Source organism: Rattus norvegicus, chromosome 8 (genome assembly GCF_021556685.1).
Source record: "Rattus norvegicus strain SHRSP/BbbUtx chromosome 8, alternate assembly SHRSP_T2T, whole genome shotgun sequence".
In the NCBI taxonomy this organism is placed as follows: domain Eukaryota; kingdom Metazoa; phylum Chordata; class Mammalia; order Rodentia; family Muridae; genus Rattus; species Rattus norvegicus.
In genome coordinates this window covers 71,612,857-71,634,182 of record NC_141541.1, presented here as the reverse complement: position 1 = coordinate 71,634,182, position 21,326 = coordinate 71,612,857, and the positions used below count along the sequence as shown (strand labels likewise).

Genomic DNA, 21,326 nt, shown 5'->3' with positions numbered 1-21,326 from the left:
AGTCAAGGTTTAATGTACAGGCTGTCAAACCTGAAGCTCTGCTTAGCCAGCCTCGCATTGGCTAAGTCAGGGCTTGGGTTCCTGAGGCCTGGGTTCAGCTCCAGCCTGAAGAAGCCTGGTTGAAACTTCAGAACATTCTTCTCAAAGGAAGAGCCATGTCCCTGGGACTAATTGCTTTCTGGTATGTGTTATCCACTGCATTTCCATCTGTCTGAGATCTGTCAAGCTCGGTGACACAGGGTGGGCTGGGTGATCGTGAGGGAGTTGTAGGGTTTAAAAGGAAGCCGGAGTAGACATGGCACAGGTTTCCCAGGTAGCACAGATGGCTGAATAAGTAACAGAGAGTACAGAAAAGATCAAATCACTAAGAACCATGAGCCATCACTTTCTAAAAATGAACAGTTTATATACTAAAGCATGAACACAATATACATTTTCACAAATAAAATCCACAAGGCCATCAACAGCCATGATAGTGACTGCTCCAGAGAGACCATGATGGCCTGGTAGGATCAGGAGGCTCCTTAAAGACACCCGGAACTTGGCCTTTCTAGAGTAGTCAGTGAGTGGAAAGAAGAGAAGGGAATGCTCCAGTAGTAAAGAGGAGAATGTCTGAAAAGACCTCTCATCCCCTTAGAAGAATCAGGAGGCAGGGGTTAGAGCAGTGCACTGAGACTCTGGAAGAGTCTGCCCACTCTGATCTAGATTTCAGCTTGAAGGCAAGGAAATGACCCTGAGGACTTTTGAGTGGGAGACTGATACTGAGCAACCTGGTTTGAGGAAACACAGTAAATCTTGTGGTGATGGTCAGAATCCCAGGAGACAAGTGGTACCAGTAGAAGGAACAGCGCAGAGAATTCTATTTATTTATGGTCTAAAAATCCTTTAAAGGAATAGTGACAAAAGAGTAGCAGGTCCTACCAGGTTTCAAACAGTGCTAGGCGGTCCACTGTCAGGTTCAGAAGTTAATGTTCAATTCAAGCTCACACAGATGGTCATTGACCCTCACAGGTTTAGAATCAGTGTTCCTGACTCCATATGCCCTGTCCACTGTGGAATTCTGCTTGTTCCTCATCTCCAGAACTCTTGAGTACTAAAGTCATGGGCTAGGGTGTTTCAATAACAGAAAAGAAGCGGCAACTAAGAGATCTATCAAATATCCTGAGGTTTTTTTCCCCCCGATTCTTCATGAATTTTACATTCAGGACTGGGAAAGGGGGTGACAATAGTTTGTTTTCACCAAGAAGTGGCCTGGTCTTACTGACATCCAACAGTCACATTCTGGTAGGCTATGAGCCGTTTTGTTCTACCTTATGACCACAGCATGGAGTATTGTATGGAGGGTGATCTACCTTCCAGGTGCTTTCCTGCCTCTCTCACTGACTGTGGCATAAATATTCCTATTAATATACTAAAGTAGCATAAGGTAAGTTTAGAAGACAAAAATAACAAAAATTATCTTGTAAATTCACGGTAATTACCACATAATTATGTGCTTAGTTGCCACAGTAAATTCCAGTGTGTTTGTACTTCACATCCGTGTGCAAAGGCTTGGGCTCCGGGGCTTTCACTATGAAGGCAGGGGCACTGCATGGCCTGGCCGGGTTAAGTCGAGCCATCTGACACAGAGCTACTCTTAACTGGCTCTTACACCACAATATTGTGCAACATGGCAGCAGTTATGTACTGCAAATTAAAAAAGAAAAAATAACTGAAGAAAGAACTTTGAACATTTTTACCACAAAGAAATGAGGAGATAAAAAAGTCTAATCTGATTTAAATATTGTGAAATACATACATGTATCAAACATTTCATAGTATCCTACTGATAAACAAAATTTTATCTTTTATGGGGTTTTTGTGTGTCTCTTAAAATAAAAATGTCTTAGTCAGTACAGATGGGACAACCCTAATGGTAATATATGACTCAGATTGCACTAGCCTGTGAGGGCCTAACACATTTGTTAGGGGAAAAGCATCTTTATCAATGGTACTGACAGGAATGTTTGACATGTAGGGTTTGATATAAATGTTGATGGAAAGCCACATGAAATAGAGATATGTTACAAAAGATGAATGTAGAGTCTGGACATATGTACAAAGAAAGAGAGGAAGAAGGAGCAAGAAGAAAGACTATAGGTGACTTACAGAAGAATAATATCTATTCTCTGATGGGCACTTGATCAGTCCAATCCCTTGGAGCCTGAGGTCTGCCTACAGATCTCCTGGAACCCCAAAGCCAGCTATGTACCAGCATTTCTTTTGACTTCTCTTGTTTTAAGTCATTGCAGAAGTCCAAGCACCTGTGGGGCCCCTAAGTTAAAGGCCTGGGCCAGGGACACTCATCTTTTACCACTCTAAAGCTGGTCATGGTTCTGTATGCAGGCCTCCAAATTCCCAGTTATCTCATAGAAACAGCTGATTGTCCAAGACAAATATAGCATGTTATAACCGATGTGCTGCAATGCTGCTAGCATCTAATAATTTAGTTTGTGCAAATTAAATTTTAAATGTTTTAGGAAATGTACAAGTAAAACTCTGGGCCAACTACAGCCAGTCACTGGGATAGCTCCAACTGACAGGTGTGCAAAATGAAATGAGGGGCATTAAAAGCACAGGGCTACTTAGGAAGAGGGAAGAGGTCACAGCAAGGAAAGGGGGCAAGAATAGGTGAATACAGTTGAAATCTATTGTGTACATGTATGAAAATACCACAATGAAACCCATTTATATGTATAAGTAACATCTGCTAATAAAAAACATTTAAAGATAGCAGTTTCTCAACAGAAAATGCATTTCCAATATTGGCTCCCTGGAGGAAAGGAGGTTTTGGAAACACTAAAGTGACTTACTTCTATAAAATATGTTATGGAAAGGGAATGTTACTTGCTAACACTATCAATAATATGTCAATAATGTGTTGGTCAGCTTTAAGATAATAACTATAAGACAGGGGGACTACTTAGCTTATAGTTTGGAGGTTCCACTCCTTGGTGGACTGACCCGTTACTTTGGACATCTGGTGTGGGTGACAGATTTCAGTGGTAGAAAGTTCATAGTGGAATAGAACTACTTACATTATGACCCAGAGGTGAGACAGAGACTAAAATAGACAAACATCCCTATAATCGCTTTTGAGGGCACCTCTTCAATCACCTAAGAATCTTCCACAGAATGACCCTACCTTCTAATGCTTTCCTCATCCTTTAACATGTGACCTTTAGGAAATAGCATCCAAAATTCAATAACATAAACCTTTGATCTGAGGTGATGAAGACTGTGATTTATATATGTGGCCTTTCTCTTGTAAAGGCATACTACTCCAGTCCAATCATGAGAAAAACATCAGGGGAAAAAAACAATAGGAATTTTAAGAAATTACTAACCAGTACTCCTCAAAATCATCAAGGTCATCAAAAACATGGCAATCTGAAAAACTGTAAAAGTCCCAAGGAACACGAGAAAATGACTATAACAGGAATATAAGGACTGAATATAACATGACACTGAATATGGGATGGGGTCCTGAAACAGGAAAGAGGAAATGGAGAAAAACTAGTGAAATTCAAATAAAGTACCAATCTAAGGTAGGTAAAAGACAACGCAGCAGTTTGGTCCCTAGTTATGACAAATGTCCCAAAACAATGCAGCACATTCACAGCAGTGTTACTGTGGTTGGATAAACACCTCTGTGTTAGCTAGTAAGCTATCTGTGAATCTGTAACTGGAAAGTTAAAACTTGATTTAAAATTTTTTAGAGTCTAACTTTTGGTTGTGGCTTTTCTAGGCCCCAGAAACCAGTCGCTATGCAGTGATGTCCACACAGCTGAAGCACGACAATCTCTCACTCATCTTCTATTATGTTTTTCTCCAGATGTGTAAGGCCCATGGCATCGGCTATGACCTTGAGGTATGAGGAGTTATAGTTATAGTTCATCAGGGATGGACCCATCAGGGATGAGTAGGACTCAGTGGTTAACAAACTGCCACTCCTTCAAAGAGGTGTTCTTTAAGACTGGCTGGGTGTATTCAGAGGAAAACCTTTCATATAAGGACACCAGTTCTAAAGGATCAGGGCTCTACTTTTATGACTTCATTTAGTCACCTCCTTAAAGGCCCTGTTTCCATAATCGTTTTGTTTGAAATACAAACTAGGGAACAACAAAATGAAGACTTTATCATTCTGCTATTTAGATATGATGATTTCTTTTAAGGAGTTCTGATTATTCTCAAAGAGGGGGCAGTAGCTCCAATTTTGCCCCTGTGCAGCTGCTCTGTCCTAACTTAGTGTCTTTGGGCAAATGAAATACGAGGGGCTAGTCCTAAACCAGGATCTCCAATTTGTGTCCAGCAACTCATGTCACTCTGGAGAAATAATTTCCTATTTTTCCACTGGACTTATTTTCAAACCTCTGACACACCAGGATGTTCTATGACACTATGTAACACAATCCCTATTTGAGCAAACTCAACATATCACATTGACAACATAACAATAAATTTACTGCCCACAAATAATGACATGATAATTAGACAGTTGCAACTTAGCCGAATGTTTTGATTTGTAAAGATATAATTTAATATATATTAATTAGGCAAGCAGTTTGCCACTGAGCCATATTCACAGCCCTAATGTGTCTGAATTTTCAGTTTTATTACTTGAGAACCAGTTTTAAGAGTCAACTTTTTGGGGGCCCTTTAAAGCCATTCAAACTTTAAGCACAGTATGATTGTGAACAAAGTGCCTGGGAGGACAGTCGGGAGCCCCAGCAAGCTGGCAGGGCATTGTCAAGATCATGAGGCCCTTTGCTTGGCCTGATCTGTGCTGGTGCAAACATATATAATGGAGCTGATACTGCATTGCAGATTACATTAAAACTGATGGGATGCAGAAAGAATGAAAACAACAGGAGAACTGATTTACCTGAAATTGTTGCATCTGCTACACACAATCCCTTCAGAATTAGTTTTTTGTCCCAAACTGATAAGACTGAGACATTCCCATGTACCACAAGGTGGCTAATCTATTTGTTTTATTCTTCTAAAGTATCAAAACAGAATATGTTTTGTAAATCAGCATATTTGGCAGGGATGTCTCAAAGCCCAAACAAAACATACTTTATCACTTTCTACTACCTAAAATGTGCTCATTCTTGAATTGAAGGCTTTGCACTTGATTAGAGTTATAATACTTTGGAGAAAAGTAAAGCCCAGTAGGAGTTATTTACACCTTTGTTCCTTGGATGATTGGATACATTTCTTTTCCTCTCTGTTTCTTTTTAAATCCCGTCTCTATAGAGACTGTAAGACATTGCCAGTGCTGAGTGTATTGCAAGCTGTCACGCCAGGGTATTGGGAAACATTTTTAATTAGCAATAATCGCGCCTACGATAAACCTCATTGGCTATGAGACCACAACTAAGAGCAGATTTTATTGGGAAGATGTGTTGCCATGGTCCAGGGGAGCAGAGGAAGGTGATCCACGAGGCAGGAGCCTGGCTAGAGAAAGCTATGGAAAGGTGCGTAGAGAGGCACCACAGACAACCACAATTCCCCAGACACGCCGCAGGCTTGCTCACATTTAATGACTTACAAAACATGAAAGATGAAAGGGTGAAGAGAAATATGGATTAGGGGCAATAGAGTAATGAAACAACACAAAAAGAAAAACAGAACCAGAAGCAAAGGAGAGATGAAAGAACCCATTAGAAGAGAGCAGAGACAATAACTGGAAAGAAAGCAAAAACATAAAATTTATGAATCTATAAATATATATTTATATTATATATAAATAGAGAGATAAAGATATCATATGTGAATACATGCACATGTATATGGATTAGGGACAACACACAATGTGTGTGTGTGTGTGTGTGTGTGTGAGAGAGAGAGAGAGAGAGACAGAGAGAGATAGAGAGAGAGAGAAAGATAGATACAGAGACAGAGACAGAGAAAGAATGCTGAAGGAAAAGAGAATCATCTGACCATGTTGGTATTTTACAAATTTCCCAGCTGAATTATTGCCTGATTTTTCCTGAAATGGGCTCTCATATTTCTTTATTTTAAACATTAATGCAGAAATCTATCCCTAGTAAGAACTTCCTACCACCATTCCTCTTCCTTCTCTTCTTTTCCTTCCCCTTCTCTTTTCCCTCTCCCCCGCCCCACCCCTCTTTCTTCTTCATCTTCTTTTGGTTTTCTGAGATAAGACCTTACTCTGAAGCTTAGACTGGTCTTAAATTCATGGTAACCTTCCTGCTTCGCCTGCTTACTTCCTGGACTACAGGCCTTCTTTATGACTTGTGGCCATCCTTCCTGTCTTAACAGACTTCTCTCAGGAAGGGACACAGATGGTGGGGCAGCACCGTAGAGCACTAACCTCGAGCTGGCCACATGAGCACTTTCACTACACCATCTCGTTTATTCTGCATGCCTGTGCTGTGTGGTGTTGTTTCCACTATACCTCAGTGAGATTTTCCTGTGGTTATGCAGCCAACAATGCTTGGAGCTGCACACTTCCCTTTAACTAAAATATGATTCCCAGCCTAATGAAAGAATTCTGATGACCATTTCAAAGGTGTGTTGTCTCAGTGCCTCAGCTGCAGAAACGACCTCCTCTGCACAGTCCCTATGCCTGCCTCTGCCTTACGAAAGGGGCTGTATTTCAGATTGGCCTCCTAGGATTCCATTATCTCTTTAGCTTATGCTAGAATAAGAAGAACCATTTACCTAAATCCAAGTGTAAGCTGCGCTGCCAGTTTTTACTTTTGATTGGACTCAAAGTGAGCTCTTTTTCAAGAAAAAGCAAGCCACATAAACAATATATTATTATTGATATTGGATCAAAGGAGGACTCCTCTTATGCCTTCCTTCAACTTGGTTTTCTACCATTATTATCATAGAATCTCAGTGGTGCTTTTGTTTTTCTTTTTCGGGTTTTTTTTTTTTTTTGTCCAAAATTGAGTGTGGAGGGAGTCAGATTACCCTATGAACTAATTTTTCTTGATTAATATTAGAGAAGTGTGTTGCTGAGTTTGAAGGTAACTTGATGAGACTCCTTCTTGGTACTTCTGTAATGCTACAGAATGCCCCATCTAGTTTCTGAAGAAAATGAAGTTCTGACAAGCCGTATGAAGACCGGCATCACGTTCACTCTCTGCAGGAGTATGAGGGGCTGGTCTCACAGACACTGGCGGTGTGCCATGATCTTATACAGCCCACAACCAGCAGCAATCATTCTCTCTGGCCTGGATATTGCCATGGTGGGAAACATTAGTATTGTTTACAAACACTCTGGTTCTCCCCTTTCAAGGCACATAACAGAACTATACTTCCTCACTGCTTCTCCAAAGTTAGGCATAGCTATGTAAATTGTTTGGATGGGTAAGATATGAGCGGAGGTGAGATACGTCAGTGTCGGTTGTAATATTCTTTCCTACCTTGGAAAAACACAGAAGTTCATTCCAATGGCTCACTCTAACAGTCTGGTTTCTGAAGGACCAAAAGTGATCAGAGACACATGCTGTCCATATGGAAGAACATGAACAAGAAAATGTTTCTGGTGTTAGAAACAACCAGCAATTGTTTCTCAAATTCTGAAGCATAGCCAGCCTATGCTGGCACATAAATTAGTATCAAGGGAAAGGTGTCCTCAAGCAAAGTCTACAAATTTGATATTGACTTGGTGGCAGTGACACGGAAGCAGTGACATAGAAGCTACTCATGGAAATCAATGTCTCAAAAATCATGTGAGTTGGTGAAATATTTAGCAAAACTGGCACCAGTGACAACGTAGAAGTCCTAAAGTGTTCACAGCACTAAGGAAGCAGTTAGAAAACACAATGCTGTTTGATCGTTGACTATTCTTGTCTGGTCTGTCAAAGAATACAAAAATTTTGAGCCTCTAAATGTATCAGGAAGTATGAAGCAGAAATAAAAATAGATTCCAGAAAGTAGGAACTTGGAAAAGCTGGAAAAACTAAGATGAGTTTTTACATTTCAAAAAGGAGTAAAAAAATATAGTAAAAGGGGCTGGCAAGATGGTTCAACTGGTGCATGACGCACAGGCCTGCAGCTTGAGCTTGAGACAACAAGCACCACAGAGTTGTCCTTGTACCTCTATACATGAGTGATATACACCAAATCCAAAAGAGGAAAACTTGGCCTTGTAATCAAGATCAAATTAAAGTTATGAGTACAACCAACTACAAAAGCTTCTGAATGGATCTCAGAGTAAGACTGCAGCAAAGATCATAGCATCTAGCAAATGTCTAAATATAGAAAGATTAACTCAATAAAAACAAGGGCTATTGCTCTCCTACTAAAGTCTGACAGGCACAGAAACAAGAAAACAAAGAAATAAAGAAAAACCTGGCCATGGGAGGAAAGAACTGCAGATGCAGTAGCTGCAGCTCAGTGAAGTTAAAGCGCGTGTTTGTTTGTGCTGTGTGTGTCCACACCAGTGAGTGCCAGCACACCTGTGCTTGGCCCTTTCGTGGCAGTCAGAGGATAGCCTCAGGGGTCAGTTATCCACAAAAAGGGACAGGAGATAGATGGAAAATGGACCAAAAGTCTATAACATGCATGCATTTACTATCTCAAGAGAGGAGGAAACTTTTAAAATAAGTAGTGACATAATTTTCCAAAAGTGGTGCATCAAATTATGTCCCACCCGCGACCTCGCCAGCAAGAAAACACTCGGGGACATACAAATCCTTGCGGCAGCCAAAACTTTTATTAAATCTTAAGGAGAGCCCCTCGCGCCCGCATGGCGCGGCTTATATACACCCTAGCGCGGCGCATCCACACCTGATTGGTCGCTTACCCATGATCTCATTAGGCAAAGTGGGCAAAGACCTGGCACGAAGGCACTCTTGCACATGCGCACACAGTTAACTTCCTGAAAGGAAGTCGGCTGGCGCGGCAGAGGCCAGCGCCATCTTGTAATGGCGGAAGCTATCCTGGCCTTCCACGTGGGGCGCAGTGGAAGCCAGCGCCATCTTGTGGTGGCAGCGGCCCTCTACAAAACTACACATTGCACAAACACTGCAAATGATAGATAAGATATATTTAATGACAACCACACCTGGAAACTTCTTTTAGTTTTGAAAATCAAAAGAAAGATAAAATCTTCAAAATGGATAAGAACAAAACAGCCCATCTTCTATCTGATTACTACTTTAGTAGAACTGACAGTTGATAATAGGACCCACGAAAGGTACACAATGATTAAATCAAACTTTTAAACCATGGAAGAAAGGCTCTGTGGCTAAGTATTGGAATGAGAAGCCTATAACATTTTCTAATTGGGAATGACATGCCAGGTGCCATGGACTTATTTGAAAAAAAGGGAGAAATAAAATTCTGAAGTAAAAACCACTGATTTGAAGTGACTTGCTATACTCATGTTAATAATAAAAGAGCCCTAGAATTGTCAAGCAAAAATATGTGAGCCATAGATATCATTCACATTTGCCTTCCTAATTTTTAAATATGAAAAAGTAGGCAAGGCGATATATTAACTTTAGGATATACACTATAAATCCAATATATTAAAATATTTTATCTCAACATAATCAGCACAAAACTATTGAGATGTTTACATGTTGGCACGAAACACTTTTTAAATTTATTTAACTTTTTATTAAAAGACTTTATGCAATATATTTTAACCATGGTTTTTCCTTCCCAGTTCCGCACCACAACCTTCCTACCCACCCAACTTTGTTTTCCTTTTTCTTTTCTTTCTCTTTAAAAGGTAGAAAAACAAAAAATATATAAACATACTAAAAAACAAGCAAATACCAAAACCCCCACAAAAATGAAAATCAAAATAGACAAGCAGACAACTGATAAGACAGCCAGGCATGGTGGTGCATGCCTTTAATCCCAGAGCTCAGGAGGCAGAGGCAGGCAGATCTCTGTGAGTTCTAGGCCAGCCTGGTCTACAGAGTCCAGGACAGCCAAGGCTATTACACAGAGAAACCCTGTCTAGAACAAAACAGCAAATGAACAAAAGACTGATAAGACAAAAATGCCTAAACAAAGCAGAATAAGGTAAAAAAGTGTATAAGACAATTGAGTCCATTTTCTATTGACCAACTAGTCCTGGGACTGGGACCAGCACCAAGATGTGGTTAATATACCAGTGCCATTCCTTTGGAAAATTTTCTTTGGCAGCTGCTATCAACTGCAGATACTTTCTTAGTTAGCATGGGAATCCATGGCCACTCCCCATTCCTGGTATTGGGCCCCTGTCTGGCATGAACCTGTGCAGGCCTAAGGCCTGTCAGTTCATATGTGCATCACTCCAGCTGTGTGCTTAACTGGTGTCATCCATCACCTCTGACTCTTGTGATCATTCCCCCATCCTCTTCCACATAGCACCCTGAGACATGAGGAGAGGGCTTCAGTGAAGACACATTTAGGATTGACTGGCTCCAAAGTCTGTCACTCTGCACACTGTCCATTTGTGGGTCTCTGTGTGTAGTTCCCACCTACTGCAAGATGCTTCCCTGATAATGCACAGGGAGGCAGAATTCTGTGGCTGTATCAGTATGTTACCAAGAGTCATTTTACTGCTATTCTTTTAGTGGAGTAATAACAGTAGGTTTTCCTAGGCACGTGATCTATCTAGACTCAGGTTCTTGGCCATTTTAGTAGAATCAGTTCTGTTTCGTGAACTAGAATCAGAAAATGATTGATTTACTCCCATAACATTTGTGCCACTATTTGACCAGTATATTTTGTGGATAGGTCACTGCTATAGTTCACAGGGATTGGAGCACAGAGAGATTTCTTCTCTCCTCCAGCAGCATGTAGTGGAAGCTTCAGCTAGGGTAAAGCTTCTAGTTAGGTACCATCTTGACTTCTCCATGTTTGATGACATATGTAAGTGTTATCTTCAGCAATAAGGCCTCACTGTCAGGTTGTGGACAGTAAACAAATAGTCTTGGTAGTAGCCTGTGATGTTTGGAAGTCTCCATGGGCTTCCTTTGGCCAATGTAACCCATCCCTGGCACTGGAGGTTTTACTTGGTAGCATAAGAGTTTAGTTGGCCAGACACTATTGCAGATGCCAAGAGGTGCATGCTGACAGGAGCCTGATATAGCTGTCTCCTGAGAAGCTCTGTGAGAGCCTGACAAATACAGAGGCAGATACTTGCAGCCAAACACTGGACTGAGAACAGGGTCCCCAATGGAGGAGTTAGAGAAAGGACTGAAGGAGCTGTTTGCAACCCATAGGAAGAACAACAATATCAACCAAGCAGACTGCCCAGAGCTCTCAGGGACCAAACCACCAACCAAAGAGTACACATAGAGTGACCAATGGCTCCAGCCGCATTTGTAGCAGAGGATGGCATTGGCTGGCATCAATGGGAGGAGAAGCTCTTGGTCCAGTGAAGGTTTGATACCCCAGTGTAGGGGAATGCCAGGATGGGGAGGCAGGAGGTGGTGGGTGGGTGGGTGGGGGAGCACCCTCATAGAAGCAGAATGAGGGGTGATGGGATAGGGGGTTTCAGGAGGGGAAACCAGAAAAGGGGATAACATTCGAAATGTAAATAAAAGAAAATTTAAAAAAAAAGAAAAAGAGTTCAGTTGGAGCATTGTCTTTACCTATGTGTGACTCCATTTAGGTTCTTCTTATGTACATATATATTTTAGGAAGCTTCTACAGTCGTAGGTTTTCATATGGTTTTTCAAATGGCCTTTAGTGTTAATTGACCCTCCTCATAGTCCTTTCTTTGCCTTTCTCTTCTATCCCTCACCCTGTTAATTCTTCTGTTCTAGTCTCCCTACTGTTCCCCTATAACTACATATTCTATTTCTCTTTCCTTAGTAGATCCTTCCCTTGCCCCTTACCATATAACAGATATAGAGATTATAGCATGCCTATCTAATCAGAGGCTTAGAGGATAACATCTGCATCTATGACAATACATAATGTATTTGTGTTTTGAAATCTGGGTTATCTTAGTCGGGATATTTTTCTAACTTCATCTATTTACTTGTGAATTTCATAATTTCATTTTTATTAACATCTGACTAATATCCCATTGTGTAAATGTACTATATTTTATAATGCATTCATTAGTTGATGAACATCTAAGGTGTTTTTCAATTTCTGGCTACTATGAACATAACAGCAATAAACATGAGCAAGTTTCTCTTTGGTAGGATGTAGAATTATTTGAGCAAATGCTCAAGAATCTGTATCTGAAAGTAGACAAATTCCCAACATCCTAAGGAACTATATCACACTGATTTCTGCACAAGTTGCTGTACAAGTTTGCACTCCCACTAGGAATGAATAATTGTTCCCTCTTCCCTGTTTCCATCAGCATATATTATCATTTGGTTTACTGACTTTGGTATAAGAGGAAATCTCAAAGTAGCTTCAATTTGCATTTCCCTGGTGACTAAGGATGTTGAGCATTTCTTTACATGTTTCTCAGTCATTTGTGTTTCCCCTTTTGAGAACCTTTACTTAGTTCTGAACCCCATTTTTATATTGTGTTATTTGTTTCTTTTAGTTCAGGTTTTTAAAAAATTCTTTACATTTTAGATAATAAGCCTCTATCAGATATATGATTGTAAATGAATTATTCTTAATATAAATGTAAAGTGTATTCATCCCATGTTTGTATTTCTTTATGACAGTCCTCAATAACCACACACAGAAACATTAAGATTTATTTAAAACTGCACCTCAATAGCTGAGCAGTTAAATGATTTATGTGAAATTTCTATGCTAATCTGGCTACCTCCCAGCCCCATCCCATGATACTTGCATGTTATTATTGATCTGGTTCTTTGGACCCCTTCTTCACAGCTCCAATTCTTCCATCCTCCTTGCTGATCTGAATCTCCCTCTCTCCTCCTTTCCTTCCTTTGGTTGGTGTGTGTCCCTCCCTATTCTCTATTCTGCCCAGCCACTGGGTGATCAGTATTTATTGACAAGGTCGAGAATAAATGATAAGAATTATTTACATAAACTTGAGACAGGAAATGCACTACAGTACCATGTCTAGACTGAAATAAGCTATGAGGTCAGAGAAATCGTTTGAGTAACATAAGGGTAATCTTTACACAGTGTATAAAAACATTATGCCTACATATGATAAGATCTTTTTCCATTCTCTAGGCTGCAAATGAACTTGTCCTTTGTCATACAGAAAACTTTCAGCTTGATGAGGTCCCATTTATTAATTGTTGGTCTTACAACCAACCTGTTCTATCCATGTCATGTTCAGAAAGTATCTTCCTTTGCTGATGAATTTAACCTTATTCCCCACTGTCTCTTTTACCACATTCAGGGAATATGGTCTTATGTTGAGGTCTTTGGTCCATTTGGAGTTGAGTTTTGTGCAGGATGATAAATATTTGCATTCTTCTACATGCAGTCATAAGCCAGAACCATTTGTTGAAGATGCTGTCTTTTCTTTAGTGTATATTTTTTTTTAATTAGTCTTGCTCGTTGACTTGTGATCTGGGTCTTGAATTCTGGTCCATCGATGAACATGTGTGTTTAATATCAGTAACAATGCTGGGTTTTTTTTTTTGAAACCAGAACATTTATTTTATGACTGATTGAAATCCTCAAGATGAACTGGATGCTGCAACAGCTGCCCTCTTGGGTTTAGGTGTTGTTCTTTCACGGAATCCATGTCTGTATCTTCGGTAGACAATCTGTAGGTGCCTCATCTGACCAGACCCGGTAGTGTTTCTTCTCTTAGCCTTGGCACACGAGTTATACTTTCTCTTCTGCTTGGCAGGGTAGCCACATTTGCTACAGGTCAACTTCTGAAGGTGGTAGACCTTAGAGCCACAGTGGCGGCACAGCGTGTGCGTCTTATTGCAACGCTTTCCAAAGGATGATGTTCCTTTCATCATCTTGCTTCTACCTGCGAGGCCAAAGAGACCGGAAGAGAGCTCTGTTTTTATTATTGAAGCTATGGTACAACTTGAGATCTGGAATGGTGATACCTCCAGCTGTTCGTTTATTATTCAGAACTGTTTTTAGCTTTTATGGCATTTTGTATTTATATATGAATATAAAATGTATTCCTTCAATCTCTGTAAAGAATTGTATTGAAAATTGTATGGGAATTGTGTTGAATTTATAGATTGCTTTTGGTAGGATGGCTATTTTTCCACTGTATTAATTGTATAGCCATGATGATGGCAGATCTTGTCATCTTCTGCTCTTTCAATTTCTTTAGCATCTTAAATATTTTATTATACAAGACTTTCATTTGCTTGATTAGAGCTGTCCCCAAGGTTTGTTTTTGTTGTTTTGGTGGGACTATTTTGAAAGATACTGTTTCCCTGATTTCTTTCTCAGTCTGTCATCTGTATATTGAAGGCTACTGACTTTTGTGTGTTAATTTTGTATCTTGCTACTTTGCTGAAAGTCTTTATCAGATGTAGATGTTTTCTGGTGGAGTTTTTAGGATCTTTTATGTATAAAAATCGTTTCACCTGCAAATTAAGATACTTTGACTTCTTCCTTTCCTATTGGTATCCCCGTGAGGTCCTTCAGCTGTCTTATTATTCTAGCTAAGCCCTCAGTACTACATTGAGTAGGTATGGAGAGAGGGAATATCCTTCCTTGTCTTGCTCTTATAGTGAAAATACTTCAAGTTTCTCCCTGTTTAAGTTGATGTTGGCTATGGGCTTACTATGAATTGTCCTTATTGAGGTATGTCCCTTGTTTATAATAAAGAGATGTTGGACTTTTGTCAGATTTTTTCTGAATCTAATGAGATAATTATATGGTTTTCATCTTTCAGTCTGTTTATGTCATGAACCATTTTTATTGATTTATAAATGTTGAGCTATTCCTGCATCTCTGGAATGAAGCCAGCTTCATCATGGTGAGCAATTTTTTTAGGTGTTCTTGAATTGAATTTGAAAGTATTTTATTGAAAATTTTTGCATCCATATTCATAAGCAATATTGACATATAATTTTCTTTTAATGTTGGGTCTTTGTATAGTTTTGGTATCAGGATAATAATGGTCTCATAAGAAGATTAGGAAAGGTGCCTTCAGTTTATATTTTGTGAAATAATTTGAGGCGTATTGGCATTAATTCTTTGGGAGAATGCTGCAATAAAGATGTCTGGCCTTAGTTGTTTGTTTGTTTATTTTGATTGTGAAACTTTTAATTACTGCCTTCTATTTCATTTTGGAGCTATGGGTCTGTTTAAACTTATTTGATCTTGATTTAATCTTGGTATGTTATATATGTCAAGACAGTCACTGATGTAAGTTTTCCAGTTTGGTGAAGTATAGGTTTTTAACCTATGTCCTCATGATTCTCTTTATGTCCTCAGTGGCTGTAATCATGTCCCCCCTTTCATCTTTAATTTTATTAATTTATATCTTCTCTGTGCCTTTTAGTGAATTTGGGTAATGATCTATCAATTCTGTTGATTTTCTCAAAGAAGCAACTACTTGTTTCATTGATTCTTTGTATTGCTTGGTTGGTTGGTTGCATTTCATTGATTTTAGCCCTGAGTTTAATTATTTCTTGAAGTCTATGCTTTTGAGATATTTTTTCTTCTTTTTGTTCTAGATCTTTCAGGTGTGTCACAAAGTTACTAATATGAGATCACCCAAAACTTATTTATCTATTCATGTATTTTATGTGTTTATGTATGTGTGTATGTATGTATGTACGTACATATGTATGTATGTGTGTATGTATGCATTTGATTTTTTTTTTTGAGACGGAGTTTCTCTGTATAGCCCTGGCTGTCCTGGAATTCATTCTGGCCTCCAACTCAGATGTCTGCCTGCCGCTGCCTCCTGAGTGTTGGGATTAAAGGCTTGCAGGCACCACTACCACCACCATCCAGCTCTCTAAAAATTTTTTGGTATAGGAATTTAGTGCTATGAATTCATAGAGCTGCATTCATTGTGTCCCATAGGTTTGAGTATGTTGTGTTTTCATTTTCATTCAATTCTAAAGTTTTTAATATCCTTCTTGATTTCTACTTGACACATTTTTCACTCAATAGTGAGTTGTTCAGTTTCTATAAGTTTGTATACTTTCTTTCTTTTGTTGTTGCTATCTAGTTTTAATCCATGATGATCAGATGGGATAGTGTTATTTCAATTTTCTTATATCTGTTGAGACTTGCTTTGTGTGCAAGTATGTGTTTAATTTTGGAGAATGTTCCAGGAGCAGCTAAGAAAAAAAGTATATATATTTTGTGCTTCAGTGGAAACTTCTGTAAATGTTGGCTAGGGCTATTTATGATGTTACTGAGCTCCAGCGTTTCTGTTTAGTTTTTGTCTGAATGAAATGTCTATTGGCAAGAGTTGGATACTGAAATCACCCACTATCACTGTGTGAGGATCAATATGTGTTTTCAGTTACAATAATGTTTCTTTTATGAACTTGAATGCCCTTGTGTTTGGGGCATAAATGTTTAGAATTGCAAAATCCTTTTGGTGGACTTTTCCTGTGATGAGTATGCAGTATCCTTCCCTATCTTTTCTGATTGGATCTGGTTTGAAGTCTACTTTATCAGATATTAAAATGGCTACAACTGCTTGCTTCTTGGACCTATTTTCTTGGAATACTTTATTCATTCCTTTATCACGAGGTGCTGTCTATCCTTGATGGTGAAGTATTTCTTGAATTCAGCAGAAAGATCCCTTTTTCCAGTCCAATATGTTAATTTGTATCTGTCTTAGTTTGGGTTTCCATTGATGTAAAGAGACAGCTTGATGAAGGCAATTCTTATAAGGGACAACATTTAATGGGGCTGGCTTATGGTTTCACAGGTTCAGTCCGTTATCATCATGGCAGGAAGCATGTAACATCTAAGCAGACATGGTACTAGAGAAGGAGCTGAGAGTTCCGCATCTTACTCTGACTATCCCCTGCAAGAGGCAAAGACTGAACACTGGGACCCCTCTAAGCCTACATCCATGATGATATACTTCCTCTAACAAGGACACCTACACCTCCTAATACTAGCAATTCCCACAGGCCAGGAATATTCAAACCTCCACAGTGTCCTTTTATTGGAGGAATTAAGACCATTGATATGGAGAGTTTTCAGTAAGCAATTTTTATTTATTCCTGTCATTTTACTTTTCCTCCCGTTTTTGATTTACTGTTCTAAGATTATATTTTATTCCTTGTGTCTTCTTGGGTGTGGTTACCTCTTTAGACTGAAGGTTTCCTTCTAGTGCCTTCTGTGAGCTGGACTGGTAGATAAAAACTGCTTAAATTTGGTTTTATTATGTGTATTTAATGTTTTTCTTTATTTATTGATTATAATTGATAGTTTGCTGGGAATCATAGTATGGGCTGACATGTATGGTCTCTCAGAATTTGTAGAAGGCCTCTGGCTTTCAGTCTCCATTGAGAATCCATGTGTTATCTAATGGGTCTGCCTTTATATGTGACTTGGTCTTTTTTCTCTGCAGCTTTTAATATCCTTCCTTTGTTCTATACATGTAGTGTTTTGATTATTATGTATTGTGGGGACTTTCTTATCTGGTCCTGTCATTTTGGTGTTCTGTATACTTCTTTTACCTTATAGGCACCTCCTTATTTAGACTAGGGAAATTTTCTATGTATTTTAAAAAATATTTTCCATGTCTTGGCTTTCTTTTCTTTCTTTATCCTTATTATTCATGGTGTTCTTTTCATAGTGTCCCATATTTCCTGAACATTTTGTGCCTGGACTATTTTTTAGGTTTAACCTTTTTTTTTTTTACAGAGCTATTAAATTTTTTTAACTTACCTTCAACACTCAGGATTCTTTCTTCTCTGTCTTGTAATCTATTGGTAAGGCTTATCTCTGAGGGTTTTGTTTGATATCCTACAATTCTCATTTACAGGTTTCTTTAAGTTTGGGTTTTCTTTAGTGATTCCATTTTCCTGTTTTACTTTCAATATTTCATTTACCATTTGTATTTTCACAAACTTCATTAAAGAATTTATTCATATAAAGTTCTTGAACATATTCTTTTTTTTCTTTTTTTTTTTTTTTTTTTTTTTCGGAGCTGGGGACCAAACCCAGGACCTTGCGCTTGCTAGGCAAGCGTTCTACCACTGAGCCAAATCCCCAACCCCCCTTGAACATATTCTTAATTGCTATCTTGAAGTCTTTGTCTTGTGTTTCACAAATCTTGCATTTTTCAGGGTCTACTGCATTAGGGTTAAAGATGTATAGTGGACTCATATTGTCTTGGCTCTTTAAGTTTGTGTTTGCACTATCTTTGTATCATAAGGTATGATGTTTAAGGTGTTTCTTGGTGTCTATATCTAATCTTTGTTGGGTAGATGTTCTATTCTTTGGTTGTTGTGGCATTCTCTGGATCCCAGACAAATGTTGTGACTATGAAGTGCTTCTATGACAAACCCATAGATGACAGACAGGAATGGAGATGGGCTAGAAGAGGAGGCTGGGAGGGCTGGTACAAAAGAACTAAGCTGAGTTCTTAGCCTTACTTCTAATTATGTGTGTCTATGGCTATGTGGCTATGTAGCTCTGTGGCTAGTAATTTTGGCTATGTGTGTCTGTTTGTAGGTATGTTTTGGGGGTAGCATATATATCTGGTGCAGATGCCCTTACAGGATAAAGGGTGGCTCTTGGATCCCCTGGAGCTGGAATAATAGACAGTTGTGAGTATCTGATGTGAGTGGTGCAAACAGAACTAAGGTTTTCTGCAAGAACAGTATGTACTCTTAACCATTGAGCCATCTTTCTTTCAAGAAAAAATGACTCATTTAGTGAGTCATTTTGTATGTTGCGGTCATTAAAAGCTAAACTTCAATTTAAACTATTTGTCTTAATTACTGTACTATTGCTGTGAAGAGATGCCAAGACCAAGGCATCTTATGGGGAAAAAAACCAACAACATTTAGTTGGGCTTTGCTTGGAGTTTCAGAGGCTGAGTCCACACCATCATGGTGGAGAGCATGGCAGTGAACCAGCAAGCATAGTGGTGAGAGCAGTAGGTGAAAATTCATATCTGATCCACAAACAGGAGGCAGAGAGAGACTTATAACATACAATGGCACCAAATATACATTACCATTCCAAAGGGGAGGAAAGGGGGCATAGTGAGGAAATACTAAACCAAAGCAAGACTGAAACCCAGGAGGACAAACTCCAAATACTGTAGCTCTGTGTCTGATGTCAAAGGGATTAGATAACTCTTCGGATCTACCATTTCTTCCATTTTTGTTGACTGAAACATACTTCTCTGTTTTGGGCTGATTCTACTCCTAGTTTGCAGTTCTCCTTGCAGATACCTCATTGATCTGGCATCCTCGAAACCTTGGAATCTCCAACCCAAAGCTAGCTTCACTTTCACAACTTCATGCAATGGCACCTTGGACCTCCATTCAGAGACCCTTCTGCCACAGCACCTTGCCTCAAATATATTGCTCTTATAACTGTTTTTCAATTTTTGATGTAATAATCAGTCAAGAAGGACCTAAAAGTTGAAGTCCAACAATTCTGAGCTTAGATGATGTCTGTGAATATCCTGTCTTAAAAGGTGCAATAGATGATTCTAATGTAGGTGTTTTAAGGAACTTACTAAATAAAAGTACCACACTAGAGCATACTTTTCACTCCCTTTTCTGGGGCATCCCCTTCATATGGCACTTATGGAGGCTCTAGATTTCAATTCTTATCAGTCTTGTTACTGTGGCACACTATATTATCTTTGTTTCCTATATAAATATGCTATTTGTTTTCTTCTCACTGAAACCTTACAGGACAGACAAGGAACTGTTTTTATATTATATGAATCTCTGAAGAGATACAAGTTGGGCATGATGTAAGTATGAAGTATGTCTATAAGATGTAATAAGCTTTAAAATGTCTATATCAACCAACAAGATCGGTGTTTCTCTTGAATTTAAATCAGCATGCTTATTCATCAGAAGTCTATCTTGTTTTACTTAGAGATTCAAGTACTTCACAAAGTGCCTGTAGATGTTGGTGTCAGGTTTCTAAATATAGCTATCCACAATTATGAGGTAGGAATCTACATGTAACATGAGCTTACACACATATGCGGCTCAAGCCTTATTCACAGAGAGCCAGTTGGGAAAAGCTAGTTGTCATTTTGGTGTGCTTAGAACAGTATCCCAGTGACCTGGGCACATGCTCTTCCCAAAAGCAGGCTGGAGGCAGTTTGGGTTTGGATGCAGTCTTCTCAGAAAATGTGTGTGCTGAACAATCTTCATGGCAGAGCCAGACACCCCTATTGATGCTTCTGCATGTGGAAATGCTCTTTCTTCCCCCCTTGGAGCTAGAATGTGGCTAGAGTTTAATCTAGTGCTGTGATACCAGAAAGGAAGCCTCTATTTATAATATCCACATAAACATGCATTCTCTTCATCTGTCCTGGTATTTATATCTGACAGGGGCTGAGAAAGGAGCTGCCTTCTAATTCCCACCGATATCCTATCCCTCAGCTCCCTCCTTGCTCTGAACCCTAACCTTGAAGTTTACACTCTACAGATATGGGAGTGTGATGCTAGGGCAGAAGTAATGCAAAGGCAAAAAGGCAATTACTGTGACTAGGCAAACAAAGTGGCCAATTGGATTTGATGTTGGCAAGCTAATTTTAAAAATCAGTATTTTCCAGAGTAGGAATCTAATTAAATGGAAGACATGCAAGCTCCAGGAACAAAAGCTCAGGAACTTACAAGAGCTCAAAATCAGAACACAAAGATATGAACTCTCACTGTCCACCAGCTGGCATGAACAGTGAATTACCAAGGGCAAGGTGCCCTCAGGCTGCAACTAGATAAGCCCTCATGCACACAGGACAAGGATCCAGGTGGGTAGAAACAGTTCATCTGAGGCAACCAGCTCACTTCATTAGGAAAATGTCAACCACTAAGAGTAAACAGACAACCTGAACGTCATGGGGGGGGGGGAACCTGACCATTGGTCCTGCTTGACCTACGTCCCAGCTTCAGCTGCAGAAATGGTCCCATCAGTGTACTTCCTAGGAAGTCATCGCTACTCATACATCCTACTGAAAAAGCACTGTCCATTGACGTAGACTTCAGATTCTCTGCCTTTTCTACTATGTTGTAGACCCCTTCGTTTTCTCATTCCTTACTGCAATCACAACTAGAGAATGTTAGAGGAGGGAAGGAACTTGGTCATTACTGTAGACCTGAAACAGGCTTAGAGAAGAGATGTGACTTGCCTGGGTCCCAAAGCAGATCATCTATCTATCCAGTGATCCTCACCCTAGATTTTTGTTCACTAAAGTTACAGTTAGTGGCAGCTTTGCAGAGAGAACCTAGTTATGTGATGGTTATTGGACT

General features: G+C 39.3%; 2 protein-coding genes and 1 non-coding gene across 14 annotated transcripts in view; 1 reads left to right on the top strand and 2 right to left on the bottom strand.

Moving 5' to 3' along the window:
* Positions 1-21,326, top strand: part of Iqch (IQ motif containing H) — a 195,928-nt gene that overhangs the window by 163,622 nt on the left and 10,980 nt on the right. For 7 of the 12 annotated variants that reach the window (XM_087561124.1, XM_087561125.1, XM_087561129.1 and 4 more), the window contains 2 exons: positions 3,788-3,910; positions 19,755-19,816. In XM_087561124.1, coding sequence (XP_087417250.1) covers positions 3,788-3,910; positions 19,755-19,816 — 185 coding nt within the window. The remainder of the gene's footprint in view (positions 1-3,787; positions 3,911-19,754; positions 19,817-21,326) is intronic. The other 5 variants (XM_087561131.1, XM_087561126.1, XM_087561130.1 and 2 more) reach the window with 2 other exon arrangements.
* LOC148004200 (U4 spliceosomal RNA) lies at positions 5,290-5,430 on the bottom strand. The gene has a single exon (XR_015628273.1). It is a non-coding gene; the product is annotated as a U4 spliceosomal RNA (small nuclear RNA).
* LOC120093119 (60S ribosomal protein L37-like) lies at positions 13,557-13,929 on the bottom strand. The gene has a single exon (NM_001429112.1). The coding sequence runs from the start codon at positions 13,890-13,892 to the stop codon at positions 13,599-13,601; it is 294 nt and encodes a 97-aa protein (NP_001416041.1). The 5' UTR covers positions 13,893-13,929; the 3' UTR covers positions 13,557-13,598.